At 43.6% G+C, this 15316-nt stretch overlaps 1 protein-coding gene across 1 annotated transcript in view; it reads left to right on the top strand.

The window, feature by feature from the left end:
- The window catches only part of ITSN1 (intersectin 1), a 180515-nt gene extending 166237 nt beyond the window's left edge, over window positions 1-14278 (top strand). The window contains exons 24-29 of the mRNA XM_082654560.1: window positions 1109-1275; window positions 4584-4629; window positions 6955-7076; window positions 10391-10508; window positions 12195-12386; window positions 12761-14278. Of these exons, the coding sequence (XP_082510686.1) occupies window positions 1109-1275; window positions 4584-4629; window positions 6955-7076; window positions 10391-10508; window positions 12195-12386; window positions 12761-12762 (647 nt within the window). The 3' untranslated portion in view covers window positions 12763-14278. The remainder of the gene's footprint in view (window positions 1-1108; window positions 1276-4583; window positions 4630-6954; window positions 7077-10390; window positions 10509-12194; window positions 12387-12760) is intronic.
- The last annotated feature ends 1038 nt before the right edge of the window (window positions 14279-15316 follow it).

The following is a 15316-nucleotide window of genomic DNA, read 5'->3' on the forward strand; positions in this document are numbered from 1 at the left end:
TAAATGGTGTTTTTTTGTTTTGTCGTTTTTGGGGGGGAGTTTTTTGCTTTTTGCTTTTTAAAAAATACACAAAGGCCTAGGATAAAATGGACAAAAAGTGGAAATAAGAAACGTATGTTCATCTTTCCGGAAATCTTTTATTCTCTACCTAGTGTAGTGTCTAGAACTTTGTGTCAAGTGATCTTTCTGAGAGTGTGACTTGGTTTCTAAGCCTTAGTAAAGTCAGCTGTTTATAATTCAAAAGAAAAACTTCCTCTGGAATGCACATCCTTCACATTCAGGACAGTAAAGAACATTAATTCTTGTCCTTTACGACTAAATTACATGAATAATCAAATGTAAGAAACTGTGATTTGTCTTTTCCACTTGTTCAGAAAGGTGTGATTATTTTCTGGGATTGGGTAGACACTACTTTTGTCAGCAGTCCACTCTACCTGTTTATACTTGAATGACAAGTAGGTGTCCGTTTTTAACCAAAGAATATATATTTTAAATTTTGTGTTCTAACAGCTTCCTGCCATCTGTGTATATGGCACAATAGGACTTAAATTTTCACCGAGGCACTTGAATAATGAAAAACGTGTCTTACTTAATTTACATAAAGGATATACCATGTCTAAAAGCTCTCTAAAATGGTGACTTGGTATCTTCAAAAGTGAATCACAGATATTTGACGAGGTCACCAAGGAGCCTGGCATGTCAGTGCATCTAACCCAGTGCTCAGCATGACCTAGGTACTCAGTAAATGTTAGCTAAAAGTGAACGTGAAAACCATTTTCATGTAAAAAGAAACCATGGTGTTAAATCGGGGATCACTGTCAGTACTGGTGTTGGTGGACATGCAGTTGGGTTTTTTTTGTTGTTGTTCCTGGTCCTGGGTCTTCACAGGAATTGTCTCCCCGGCTGCAGTTATTGAATTTTTATGTGCAGTCGGGGAATTTGGAGCCCAGGGGGTTCTGTAACTCTGCATTTTATCAGTGACTAGCCTTTCTCTTGAATGGACCTTATCCTAATAATTTCCTTATTCATAATCTTGCTTTTGCAAAGTTGTCTGGGATTTCTGTAAACGATCAAGCTCTCTCCGTATCTCAATATTTCTCCCCACCAGAATTTATTGCCATGTACACTTACGAGAGTTCTGAGCAAGGCGATTTAACCTTTCAGCAAGGGGATGTGATTTTGGTTACCAAGAAAGATGGTGACTGGTGGACAGGAACAGTGGGCGACAAGTCCGGAGTCTTCCCTTCTAACTATGTGAGGCTTAAAGATTCAGAGGTAAACCCACATTAACTGTTTCCTCTCCCTTTCTGTGCAGCGATTCTCTTTTCAGGGAGTCATGATGTTTGCCGGTGGAACATCATTGTTGGGTTTTGCTAAGTTCTGGAACGTGACAGCAAATACAGTGTGACCTGTAATTGTTTGAAATTGTCTATTGGTGCCGCAGGGTCAGCCTTGGCTTCCCAGAAGCAGAAGAACCCCCCCCGGGGCTCAGTGGAGACTGCTCATAATGAGGCTGGTCTGCGTCAGCTGGGATAATACTCAGGATTCATCTCTATTCCTGAATGTAACTGACTTAGGATTTGGAGTAAATATTCTAGATTTAGTCTTCAGGGTCACTGATTTGAGAAACTTCAAGAAAGATACACAGCAATATCTTGCCCATGTAAACAAAAGTATTTTGGTGATACTGGCCCCAGAATATTGGGCAGTAGAGTTTTTAGAATTTGTATTTTTGCCTACACACTAGGAAGACTCAAGATCTAAGAAATTGGTACACTTTGGCTAGAACTTAGTATCTCCGTTGATCAGAGACTGAATTTATTTATTTATTTATTTATTTTTTGAGGTATGCGGGCCTCTCACTGTTGTGGCCTCTCCCGCCGTGGAGCACAGGCTCCGGACGTGCAGGCTCAGCGGCCATGGCTCAGGGGCCCAGCTGCTCCACAGCATGTGACATCTTCCCGGACCGGGGCACAAACCCGCGTCCCCTGCATCGGCAGGCGGACTCTCAACCACTGCACCACCAGGGAAGCCCCCTGGACTGAATTTATTTTAAATGCTGTTATCCTTACAAATTGGAAGTAGCTCCCCATTGTTGTTAATGGGGCCCTAAAAATTCAGTTGCATGAAGTGGCCTTGAGATAGCACAAGATTAAGGAAATGGTGGTGTGGGCCTACTAGAGTATGGGAGCCTATCTCGTAGTGGCCAATTTCAAGTTAGTGGGAATTTCAGGTTATAGATGTAGTCATTTAACAGACCCATGGCTGCCTGGGGAGCGAAGCTGGGCCTGGTGATAAGCTATGGTAGTTCTTCCATGTCAGCCTTCTCACCTTCCCTGCAGTTCCTAGGAATAGTTTTATTTGCTGCTTTGTTTTTCTTTTTAAGGAATGTCATTGTTGTTTGGGGAGTTTTTGGTTTGTTTTCCCTTGCTTTGGTCTTGAGAGCAGCTTGCTGAAATTCCCCTGGAGGGATTTGCATAAGTGTTTTACCCTTGGAGAATTTGGCAGAAGCTGGAAAGAAAGTACTTCTTTTCTGTAGGACAGTCATTGTATTGTCCTCTGCAGACCTGGAGAGGGAAAATTCAACTCTTCTGCAGGCCAGCCAGTTATATCCAATAAGAACCATGGAGATATTTCAGGGGAGTAGAGGGAAAACATTAAAAACTAAACTGGATTTCTGCTCCCATGCACAAAACCTCTTAAAATGGCTTTACCTTTGGGATCAGTTAAACACAAAAGCCATTACTTGCATTAGATTTTAATAAATTAGAGTTTTCTACCAAAAACCATCCAAAGTCAGTAAGTTTCAAAAAATGCACTGTGACATTTTCTAAAGGTAAGTTGAGTTGTAAAGTGCTTTCTTAACCGCAGCCTTAAATATCAGCCACAGAAGAACTAACAGTGCCAAAGATTTTAGACATTTAGCAACATTAGTTCATAATAATGAAAAAATCAAAAAAGGCAGCTCTTTCATCCTACTTGGACATAGACTTCAATATTATAAGGCCATATCCCGCCAAACTTAAAAACCAGACCCAGCTTCAGATACCAAAATTGACCCGTGGACAAGGGGGAGGTTGTCCTAAACCTGCTTCCCTTCTCTACACGAGCAGGGCTGGGGCACGTAGCCTGGATCAACTTTTCTGCTGCATTCTTAAGAAACGCCAGGATGGAACCTGGCCATCTGACTGCGTCTCAGCTTAAGTGCTGGCTGTGGTGTTTAAAAGGGAGCACATTGAAGCTGCTTGAATTCTATCACTGGCTTGCTAATTGCTTTGTTCTTTTTATGGAATAGAGAGAGTATATTTAAGCCTGTACTGGGAAAGTAACTGGTCATTTGGAATCTTCTATCATTAGTGTTCCTTCATTTTATATGCAGCCTATAAAAATTGCAAGGAAGATGGGTATTGTATAACTTGGTTAATACAGAAAGCATAATCAGAGTAAACATTTTAATTCAAACTTTCCCTGGTAAATGGTTATTGAATTTCAGTATAAATATAGGTAGGGACAATGATAAGTTGTGTTCCTGGTAGATAATTACATATTTTTATTCTTAAAGTTACTCTCATTTAGTTAATTAAACCTTTTGTTTTATTCTGTTTTAATTGGAATACTTAATTTACTGGAAGATAGGGACACAAGAGTGAAAATTAATCTGGAATAAATCACTTTGCAAGGACAGATTACGGCCTGGCCCCTGTCCCAGCTGAGTCTCTGCTGGCTTGGCTTGCTCAGCTGGTTTAAAATTCCATGAGTATCTATGAAGGAATTCAACCCCAGAGCACTTTTGAAGCACTTAGTAGTTGGGGAAAAAAATGGTCTGCTTCTATGGGCGGTGTGTCCAGCATTACAAGAGAAATTTCAGTGTTTAAACAGTGTTAAGGTTTGGGTAGAAAGGATATACAGGAGAGTGGCTGCCTCTTTGGATAATGGGATGGGGGAAGGGGTGTTTGAATTGCCACTGTACTGTTTTCCTTCTTTAAAAAAAAAAAGAAAGCCCTAAAGCAAATGTACCAAAATATTAATATTTCCATGTATTGTTAATATTAATTTAATTAGAATATTAATAATATTAATATTTTCACATATTTAGTCTCTAGTATATGGAGACTATAATAGACATCCATTGCACTCATGGATGTCTATTATAGTCTCTGTACATTTTTTATGTGTGAAGTGTTTAATAATTAACCATTTGGACATCAAGCATGAGCTTAGTGTTTAGGCTGTAGACTAACAGTCTTCCTGGCGGGGCAGCCCCTGTTTCACCTGACCCAGGGACAGGATGCGCCCATGTTACACACAGTCAATACCTGAGCCCTCTGGGGTCCTACAATGCCACTTACTTCGCTAATTTTTCTCTTAAGAAGAGAGTAAAAGCTACATGCTTTTAAAGTACTTATTTCGCCCCATGTTTTCCTTGATACAGATCATAATGTCAGGAGATACAATGCTATGTTTCCCCGGAATGAAAAGGGGAATTTAGGGGCTCAAGCGGGTTTGTGTCATCATTAATCGTTTTTAAGTTGCTTGACCAAAACTCTTCAGTATGCAAATGAGACCTTCTGCTCTGTTTTAAGGGCTCTGGAACTGCTGGGAAAACAGGGAGTTTAGGAAAAAAACCTGGTAAGTGACAAACCCTGATGCTTATTTTTCAATATTTTAAATGTAATTGATAGTTGCTCCCAATCTTTGTTTATTGGGGCCAGAAGCCTTAAAAAAGAAAAGAAAAGACAAAAGAATCTGTCCGAAGAGTGGTTGGAGGAGATCCTTTCCTTGGAATCCATTAATAATGTATTTATAGATGGTTATGAAATGTGGCTGTTGCCTCACACATGGAGAGTAGGGACATTACCAGACAATGTTCTCTTGGGATGTGAAGAAATAATTCAGGCAAGATGGTGGGAAGTTATAATGCATGAACCTGTAGGATTTGGGGTCAGCAGCTGCTTAGTCCTCCTCTCGTTAGGTTCAGGAAGCCCTTGTTTGTTTCCTGGAAGCATATTTAGTCCCAGGACATAAATAACGGAGGAGATGAGAGAGCAACATGTATTATCAGAGTGCAGGTCCTATTAATTTAGAAGCCATTGGGTGGTTTTCCTCAGGTACACGGTGAAGGTACAAAAATCACAGTCATCCCTCTGAACTCAGAGTGTTTTAGTTTATTTCAACAAAATCACATATTCTATACATACAAGCTGAAAGAAGAAAGAAGCAGATGTGAAATCATACGGTTGTATGGCCTGTCTTCCTCTCTAGGTCATTTGAGCTTTTGTGCTATTACAGCCTTAAGAAATTACAGGTTGAAAGAGTCACCGCAGTGCTGACAGGGATGTGTATCTGTGTCTGGTGCTCAGCTCCAAATGGGCTTACCTGGCAAGGAAAGGTGGGTTTTTAGGCAGTTGTAGGATTTTAGTCTGACTCAGATGTTGGACCACCCCGGTCAAATGTCTGTTTTAACCAGGAGTATGCTACATTTTGAATTGTCATTCCAGAGGGGCTTCACTTTGCACTGAAACCAGCGAGCTGCTCAAAAAAGCTGGAAAAGACAGAAAAGAGTGTCAGGGCAGGTCACTGGCTACGCAGGCCAGGTCCTTTGAGGAGCAGGGACATCAGGGGCCAAATCGGGCACTGATTTGGATCTTTTCCAAATGGAAAACTCGTGGAGTTTAGAGCTAGTCCTTGGCATGTTGGGGGAGAATTCTCATCCCCAGCAGAGATTCCCCAGCTTGAGCTCTCAGTGGAGCCCACGTATGTGTACGCTGGGCTCTTTCTCGCTTCGCCTGAGCTCTGGGATGCATGCGTCAGGGCCAGTCTGCACCGGGACGGTCTGGTGCTCCTAGCCTGGTGGCCGCTTATTACAGAACAGGGTCCTAGGGGGCTAATGTGCCTTCAGGGAAGCAGGAGCATGGGCCTTTCACCTCTTTCCTTCTGTCTGTCTGTCTTTACTTCATTCCTTCTTTCTTCATCTCTTTCTTTCAAGAACAGTTATGATGGGGAGAGAGTGGAGAGGAATAGAACAATCTGTTCTGTCTTGCTTCTAGAAGTTCACAAGGCTGTCGCTGCGGATACACCAGCATTCGGTCAGAGGAGGATTTTGTCCTTTCGTAGTTGAACTCCTGTGCCAGGAGAAATGTACTTTTCAGAGCCTGGTCTGTGGTACTGCTGGAATTTTTCCCATGAGACTGTTCACATTCAGGAAAAGTACAGAACTGTTTACATTTTTTGTTTTCTGTGCTGAATTGTTGTTTTGCATAAAATCCCTCCTCTTGACTGCAGGATCGTCCTCTAACTTGAAGTAAAAAGAAGTAAACTTACATTGATGTGATTCCTACCTGATATTCAGGGATCACCCTCAAAATGTGAGCCTCAAAGAAAATGGGCTTGTGGGTAGAAGAGAGAGTCTAAAGAAAGTCGTAACATAGAAAGAAATTAGCTAGTGCACACTCCTGGTGGTTTCTGAAGAAAACAGATTTCTCTTTCTACTGTACTTGGCAGGTGGAAAAGGTTCACTTGAGTTCCTTGATTCGCTCAACCATCCTTGACTGGACCATGTGCTAATAATAATCAGCACTGTGTGAGGGCGGAGGGCAGTTGGGGATGAATGAGGCCCAGCTGCTGCATCGGGGTGTTCTTGGGAATTGGGGCAGTGGGGGTAGGGTGCGGACTTGGGGGAGAGTGGGAGGTTGTGGAGGCAAGTTGGTACGTTCTGGGAGATGAGGGGGTCCTCGAGCAGACTGGGCAGAACCGGAAGACAAGCCCAGCTCCTGAATACTGCATTTGCCGTGTGGTCAAAGAAGGGCCACCGAGCCTTCTTCGTTTAATAGAAAACTGGCCCGTACACCGGCTTTGACGATGTTGACCCGTGACCCTGGGAGGTGGCTGTGTCTTCTTAGGCTCTCCTTTTCCTGACTCTAATGGTGCACTGCTATGTTTGGTCTTGTTTTCCAGAAATTGCCCAGGTTATTGCGTCCTACACTGCTACTGGTCCCGAGCAGCTTACCCTCGCCCCTGGTCAGCTGATTTTGATCCGAAAAAAGAACCCAGGTGGATGGTGGGAAGGAGAGCTGCAAGTCAGTGTCTTTTCCATTTGTTTAAAATTCTCTGCCCAAATTTCAATATGCAAGATCTCAAAGGGACACCGTTTCGTTGCAAAGTACAGATAACCCTGCACCACCTAAATCCTGCGTTTGTGTAGTGAGGGATGCCATGTTATCTGAATCCATTTGGTTCCTAAGCTTTGGGCAGCCAGGAACAGAATTGTGAGAGCTAAGAATGCTTCTGAAGATGTGTCTAAATCTATTGGATTCTTGAGTTCAGACAGTGAGTGGTAGGATGTGAGAATTCATGACGGAGTCATCCTTAAGTCACAGCGTTGTAGGAGCGGAGCTTTCCATGAGCGGTGCTATAAGGTGTGGTACCAGAGTAGCCTTTGCATTCAAAGCCACATCTGTACAGCACAACAGTTTTAGTTCCTGTGTGTGTGTGTGTTTGTGTGTCCTCAATTCATCATTCTGTCAAGGCAAACCTTGGTCAGGAAGGCAGAGGTCTATGTTGTGGTGAGGTAAAGAAATACAGCACCTTTCTGTGCAGCTAATTAAAAACTAAAGTGCCGGAGAGTGAAGAGTGAGCTGGTGGACTGAAGAAATGTATCTTGGCTGGAATAGAAGGCACAGCCTGGAGTACCCAAAGGCAAAAGTTCCCCTGGGAGCTTGCTGGTGGGCAGCCATAAAAGCCCTATCGAGCAGGGAGGACGAGATACAGTTTATTGGCTTAGGATTCCATTGGGGTCCTGGAATCCACCCCCCCTCCCCTTTTTTTTTTCTAATTTTTTTTTAAGTGATGGAGTGTTTTGGCTGCATGGCGCACAGGATCTTAGTTCCCAGACCAGGGATTGAACCCAAGCCCCGGCAGTGAGGGCGCCAAGTCCTAACCGCTGGACTGGCAGAGAATGCCCTCCACTCCCCCTTTTAATATGTCTCTTCCTTCACTGGGTAGGAGGAGGCCTTCCTCAGACCGGTGGGTCTCATTTCTTGTAGAGAGTTGCCACCTCATTGGCTTTCCCATCCATATGTGACTCCCCTGTTCTGAAGACTTAAGGGGTGTCCCCTTGACATACATACAGTAATATGTACTAAAATAGATAACTAATAAGAACCTGTGTATAGCGCAGAGAACTCCACTTCGATGTACAGTAGAAACTAACACAACATTGTAAAACAACTATACCCCAATAAAAAATTTTTTTTAAAAAAGGGGGTGTCCCCACTGGCCCTCCTTATCAGCCCGCTGGCCAAGACTCCCCTCAGATGCCCTCTTCCCCTTCCAGCATCTGTCTTACCAGTCTGGCCTCTCACAGCGACATCTCTACTCCAGCCTCATTCGGTGATTTGCTCTCTTGAAAACAAGCAGCAACCCTCAGACCCCGATGCCTCACTGCCTTTGCCCATAGCGCCTCCCCACATGGTCATCTCCACCTCTCCCCCGTTCAAGAGCCGGCCAAATCCCACTTCTTCCGGAAGCTTTCTGTGACCATCCCACCAGAAGCGACGCCTTCTTCCCGTGAACCGTGGTGGCCCCGATGCCTGCACCACTCTTGGTATTTAGTGTTGATGTGGATATTATTACTTCCATGCATATTTCTTACTTCCTCTTGTAGGCTATCAGCTCTTTGAAGGCAGAAACCGTATTTTTTCATCATCACGTTCCTTGTACCTTGCTCAAAAGAGAGTCCTGAGTGGCTCTTGCAATCCATAATTGCCGTGCCCAGGGGGGCTTCTGGTGCTTTCACCAGCCCTTCTCCCCAGTGGATACACAAATGAAGAAATTGCCAGTGAGCTCTGTGTTCTGCCCTTGTGAAGCTGCAGGGATGGGAGACCTACGGCAGTATATGCTCAATAGATTAACATGGGGGAGCTTTTAAAAGAGTGGCTTCAACCATTGGTGGATTAACAGTGGATTAGAACTTTAGTCCTTGAGCCAAGGGCATGAAATCTATGACTCCAAGGAAAGTGAAATTTGATTGGCATTCTAAAAGTAACCCAGAAGTATCCCTCTTGATAAACTGAATCAGATGAGAGGGCAGAGGTAAGATGGTGGGAAGTTTCCTTTTCTCTTAATTTTATTTCCTTATTTTGGGAATAGGTAATATATTCACATGGTTTCAAATTTTAAAATTACAAGGGACTTCCCTGGCGGTCCAGTGGTTAAAACTCCGTGCTTCCACTGCACGGGGCGCGGGTACAATCCCTGGTCGGGGAGCTAAGATCCCACATGCTGCGTGTCGTGACCCCCAGAAAATTAATTAATTAATTAATTAAAATTACGAAAGGGAATTCAAATGTCTCCCTCCCACCCTGTCCCCAAAGGCAGCTGTTTTTATCAAAGCCTTGCTTCTAGAGGGGGGGTGTGTGTGTGTGTATACGTGCTGTAAGTTAAGTTCTCTGCTCCTGGTGATGTGCAGAAGGGTAGTTATAACACTTATCATCATCCCTAACTAGAGTCTTCATCTCATGGAATTGTGTCAGGAGTGCAAGTCTTCGTTCGCCAACTTCATTATAAGTTCCTCTGTGTCATATACTATCCCCTTCCAACAACTCCCGGCATGTAAACACTCAATGAATGGATTTTGTGTCGAATTAGATAAAAGAGAAGGAGGCAGGAATGGTGGTGGAAAATGTGGCTGATCCATCACATAAGCCTGATGGCTTTTGAAAACAAGGTGAAGTTTAGACTCCTTGTGTCCTCCACATATTGCGTGTATGTCATCTCGTATATGTACAGTTATTCTCCATAGGAAGATCGCAGATGTGACTGTGAATCTTGGCCTGCCACTGATTAGCCTGTAACCTTGAGATTGTCACTTAACTTTTCTGAGCCTTACTCTTTTTATCTGGGAACTAGGAATAGTAATAGTGGGAAACGGAAATAGTAATAGTATTATCCTTCTGGAATTGTTGTGTAGGTAAATGCAGATAAGGTGCTTAGCACAGGCCTGGCTCATAAAAAGCACCCAGCACGTGCTGACTGCCATTATTATCATTCCTAAAATCCATATATAACATTGGCATAAACCATAACCTCTACATTACCTGAAAATGACAGCTGAGAGCTGTTAAATGAGCAGTTTCCCATCCTGTACATACTACATAGTGCTCTGTGATCCACACAGTCCAGCCCATGCCAGAACATTCTAGGCTTTGCTGATTGATAGCTGCCACGATTTGAATTTTAGCTGGCATGTTTTCATTTTGTAATACAGTAATCCGTAGATTCTACTATTGATGTCATTTGTTTTTCAGTTATATGTAAACTTGGTATAAGTGCAAAGTATAACATGAAAGAACATGAACCTTTGAAACATTGTAATGTAATTTTTTGTTATTAGGCACGTGGGAAAAAGCGCCAGATAGGCTGGTTCCCTGCTAACTATGTCAAACTTTTAAGCCCTGGGATGAGCAAAATCACTCCAACAGAGCCACCTAAGCCCGCAGCATTCCCAGCAGGTAAGCAGCTTATACTCTCTGCTCAGAAAATGGTCTATGCGTCATGGTAGCCTTTCCACTCAATTTTTTTAGCTTAGATTGTCTTTCACACTGGCTGTAAGCGCTTCTTGTACTTGCTGGGGCTGACACCCAGCTAATGTGATATGGAGTATGTTTTTCAAAAGGACCAAGTATCGAAGCAGCTTTGCTGTGCTGGGTACAACAGAGCCCTTGTTGGAACCGGCTTCCTAAAGGGGCCCTGAATGCTATGCCATTGAAGCCAGATTTTTCTCTTGATTTCCTTCCAGCTATTTAAATTGGAATTTGGGCTGGGGGCGAGGGGACAAAAAGGGCCTCCTAAAAATAAATGGCCGGGGTCTAAATAGGTCAGGAGATTGAGCTGGGAGGCCCCAGGGCTCTGTTGGTTGTAATGTGCCGCTCAGTTGAGACTGAAATAGCTCCCCTGCGACATTTCCTGTGAACACAGGGGCTGCGCTTAATGGACAGGATGTTATACACGCTCTGCTAAAGGGCTAAAAAGGAACAGAGGCTCGGCAGCTTAGATGGTTGGCTGTTTTCTGATTGAAGAGACCAAATTAGATGCTTCGGTAATAGTTGAGATGGGCGAGGTTAGGGGAGCAGACTTCTGCTTTAGGTCTTTAAGCCATCAGTGCTTGGGTGGCACTTGTGGAAAATGCAGAAGTTTCATTCCAGTACCTTGTGGTTAAATGTCTATGCTGTACATCCCCAGCGAAATCAGATTAAAGCCTGGCAGCCTTTGCAAGAAATGAAAGGACTGGCCAACACTGTGACTGGTTCCCAACCACAGCTGGGCCCCTTTGCTTGAGCCGTGGCCTCATGTGGGCAGAGGAGTGTGGTACCAGCTGGATCTCCTCTCCCTTGGGGAGGCCTGGCGGCGTCCCCTTCATCAGGTTGGTTAAAACCCGCAGAAATAGTTTGCTGAGGTGATTGGATTAGCTGGAGCATCTTTAAAGCCTGAGACTGTATAGAGGTTGGTTAGGAAAGATTAACTGGGGGTAAAACCTAACTAGGCAAACTTTATCTGAAGTGTAAAAATGCCAGGGCATAAAGGCAGTGTAACCTCCTATAGTTTTGAGGGGAAAATGAGAAAAGAAAAATTGTTCTTGAATGTGGAAATTGTGTGTTTCTTTGAGAAAAAATTTTGAGACACAAAGGTACAGCAGAATAAAACACTGATTTTACTTTTCACTAAGAGTCGAACTTTTTGGAGGTCAGATGATAATTACCTTCCACCTTAAAAAAAAAAAAAAAAAGAAAGAAATAAAGAGCAACAGTGAAGTCCCCATGATATGCAGCTGTGTGTGAAGTTGGGCCAATGTTCAGAGTCAGCATTTTGAAGGAGTGCCGCTGCACTCAAATAGAAATGATTCCATGGAAGCTTTCAGTTATCACTGTACATTTTCTGCTGACAACTAAACGTGTAAAAGAGGAAGATATTATAGAAACTCAAGGCTTGGTCTGACATTTTTGCTGTCGTCTTGGTTTTCAATCCTCCGTCTTCCTCTACTGCCCCCACTACACAAAGCCCATCAGAGCCCTCCACTTACTTCTGTCCTCTTCGGAAAGGACACAGATGAGACACGAGAGTACCTAATACCCCCAGGTAGCCCGTCCCGCGAGCCACGCAGGTGTGCCGCCGCCCCTCACCTGGCCTGTCTCCTGCAGTGTGCCAGGTGATCGGGATGTACGATTACACCGCGCAGAATGACGACGAGCTGGCCTTCAACAAGGGCCAGATCATCAACGTCCTCAACAAGGAGGACCCCGACTGGTGGAAAGGAGAAGTCCACGGGCAAGTGGGGCTCTTCCCGTCCAATTACGTGAAGCTGACCACAGACATGGACCCCAGCCAGCAATGTAAGTGCCCTGGTGCCTCGGTTGCCTCTCCTCTCTGGTGTCTCATGGTGAAACATGCAGCATTGCTCTGATTCTGCTGAGCTTTGTTTGCAGAACTTAAAGCTAGACCATTGCTGCATTCGCAACAGTCTCTTTGAAGACCTTCTGTAATGCAAGACTTTATCTCGTGGGGTTTTTGTTTTGTTTTGTTTCTTTAAAAAAAAAATCATTCCTTCTGTAGCATGTCCCCTCCCTTCCCTCCCCCCCTTTTCCTTTTTTTTTTTTCTTTTTAATCATTTTGGCACCATGCTGTTTACATGCCTGACTCATTTTCCTAGCTTGAATTTTGCTCATTGTTTTGTTTTGCTTATGTGTTGTTTTCCTCCTTTTTCTAGGAATCATATGTTGTCCATCCCCCCCTCAGGCTTGAAAGTCCTCAAAGAGACCCACTATCCCATATCACTGCCCAGAGGGATGATGGGAGATGCAGCCTTGATCATGTGACTTCCAGCATGATCACCTACTGCCTTCTGAGTAGAAGAACTCACTGCAGAGCAGTTTACCTCATTTTACCTTAGTTGCATGTGATGGCAATGTTGAGTTATTACTTGCACAGATAGAAGCAAAAAAATTACAAAAATACACAGGGTAGTGGGTCCTTTTGTGGCTTTCCTAGTGACTCAAATTGACTTCCCCCCACCTTTGCACAGGTGCTTCCAATAGTTTTCAAATTATTTTAAAATAAATATCTTAGCCTTTTAATAAAAAAAAGTGAATTACTTCTTTGCTATTTTGGTTTTGCAAAAAGACCCACTATCAAGGAATGCTGCATGTGCTATTAAAAAATGTTCCAAATGTCCATAAATCTGAGACTCGATGTATTTTTTTCATTTTGTCCAGTGTTACCAACTAAATTGTGTCGTTTGGGTTTTTGACCCCCTACTATAGAAGTACAGAGGAGTTCAGTATATCTGTTTTAAAGACGTGTAGAACGAGGCCAATTAAACAGAAGCTGTTTTGTGCTTGTTTGTGTGTATCAGATGTACCTTGTTGAGCATGTAATAATACATCCTGTACATAAGAAATTAGTTCTTTCCATGGCAAAAGTTGTTATCTTGTATGATGCTCTAATCACATTACATTAATTTTATTTTGCACAGTGACCTTGTAGCCACACGAGAAAGCACCTGTGTTTTTGTTCGGTCTCAGATTTATCTGGTTGAGTTGGTGTTTTCTGTTTTGGGTTTTTAATTTTGCGTGTTTTCATACCATAAATCCGTAGACAACGCCACTGAGGTTGTTACGATCAACAATATCTACAATCTCGCCTTAGTCTCTGTTACACCAAGTTTTATTCCAGTGACTTTTCATGGAATGACGTATTTTGAACAAGTAATTTTCTTGACAAGAAAGAATGTATAGGAGTCTCCCTGCAATTAATTTCCAATGTTTACATTTTTAAACTAGACTGTGGAATTTCTACAGATTAATATGAAATGGAGCTCATGGTCCGTTAATGTGTTGGATATGTTGTAGCTGAAGCCATGTTTGTCTTTTAAACACTAGTTGGAAGCTCTCAATAAAAACGCCGTTGCCGACAGCACAGAAAATGGGGCGGGGGGCAGGGAGCCTCAAGCACAACCTAGCGGTTCTACTAATGACTTTTTAACAGTAGTGAACTTCTGTTTCTACATCTCTCCCCTTGGGGATTCCATGCTGGCGATTGTGTAGAGGTCTTTCTCCACTCACATGGTGCCGAGAACGAGGACTCCCCCTCATTCACTGGCGCGTCAGTATTTTCATGGATATGAATGTAAAATATATAAATATATAAACCTGCGGCTTTAACAACTGTAATACAACTTTTGAATTAGTTATGTGTATAGATAATTAAATTCTTCATATAAAAGTTAGATGGAAATGTCTCTGTGTTCTTGATGTTGGAAGCTGGCAGTGGTGACGGGGAACAAGCAGACTGGACGTGAGCAGGTGGCCTGCTGTCCATTGTGATACAGACACCATGAGAGCCTCACTGAGTGTTCTTTGAATGGCCCTCCCTCTTCCCCTGCTACCCACCCCTCCCTGATCAATCTGCAAACAGTTAACCCTCATAATACTGGTTTTGAAGAATAGAACTACCACCCAGCTTCGTGCTTAACTGTCTCATTGGGCTTTTGGTACATGGTGCTGATACATTGGCAGGTGTGTGATGTGACTCAGAGTATAAAACATTTGTCCAAAAGATATATCACGATAAGGGTCTGTTGAACATACAGATGTGGGTAAATACGGAAACTTTCACATCTTCCATACTGTTGTTCTCCATCCGTTTCTGCCTTGCACACTCCAGTCTCGTTGCCTTTGCAGAAACAGACTGGTGTACACGTTGATGGAACTGTTGGCTACGATGACCACGTGCTTGATTCCGTTCAGGAACTTCACTTATTGGTCCTCCCCTGCCATTCAGTGGAAAAGTGATTTCCTTCATCAGTTCACCAAATATTGTGGGGGAGAGATCCATCGGGTGTGGACGCCCCTCTGGGTTCTGGGGAGAGCGTGCTGCTCCGTCAGTAGAGACAGGGTCCCTGTCCTCATGAAGTTCATGTTCTAATGGGAGGAACAAGCAGAAAACCAAACTACTGCATAAGTATCTGTACATAAATATATGTGGGGTGGGTGTGTGCGTGTGCGTGTGTGTGCTAAGGTGATACGTTCTATGCTAGGAGAAATATGGACGCCAGGTAACACTGAGCAGGACATCCAGAGCCGACCGGGCGGGGAGGGCGTTGAAGGGAGGGATCAGAGAACCCTTCCGGGAGAAAGGGATGTGTAAGCTGAGACCGGAAGGATGGGTAGGAGCCGGATGAAGCCGGGAAGAGAAGTGGCTGTTTGAGGCAGAGATGTCACACGGAGGCCCAGAGGTGGGCGGAGAGATCCCTGTCACTGTCCCC

Source organism: Grampus griseus, assembly GCF_964374135.1.
Source record: "Grampus griseus genome assembly, chromosome: 5".
Lineage (NCBI taxonomy): Eukaryota > Metazoa > Chordata > Mammalia > Artiodactyla > Delphinidae > Grampus > Grampus griseus.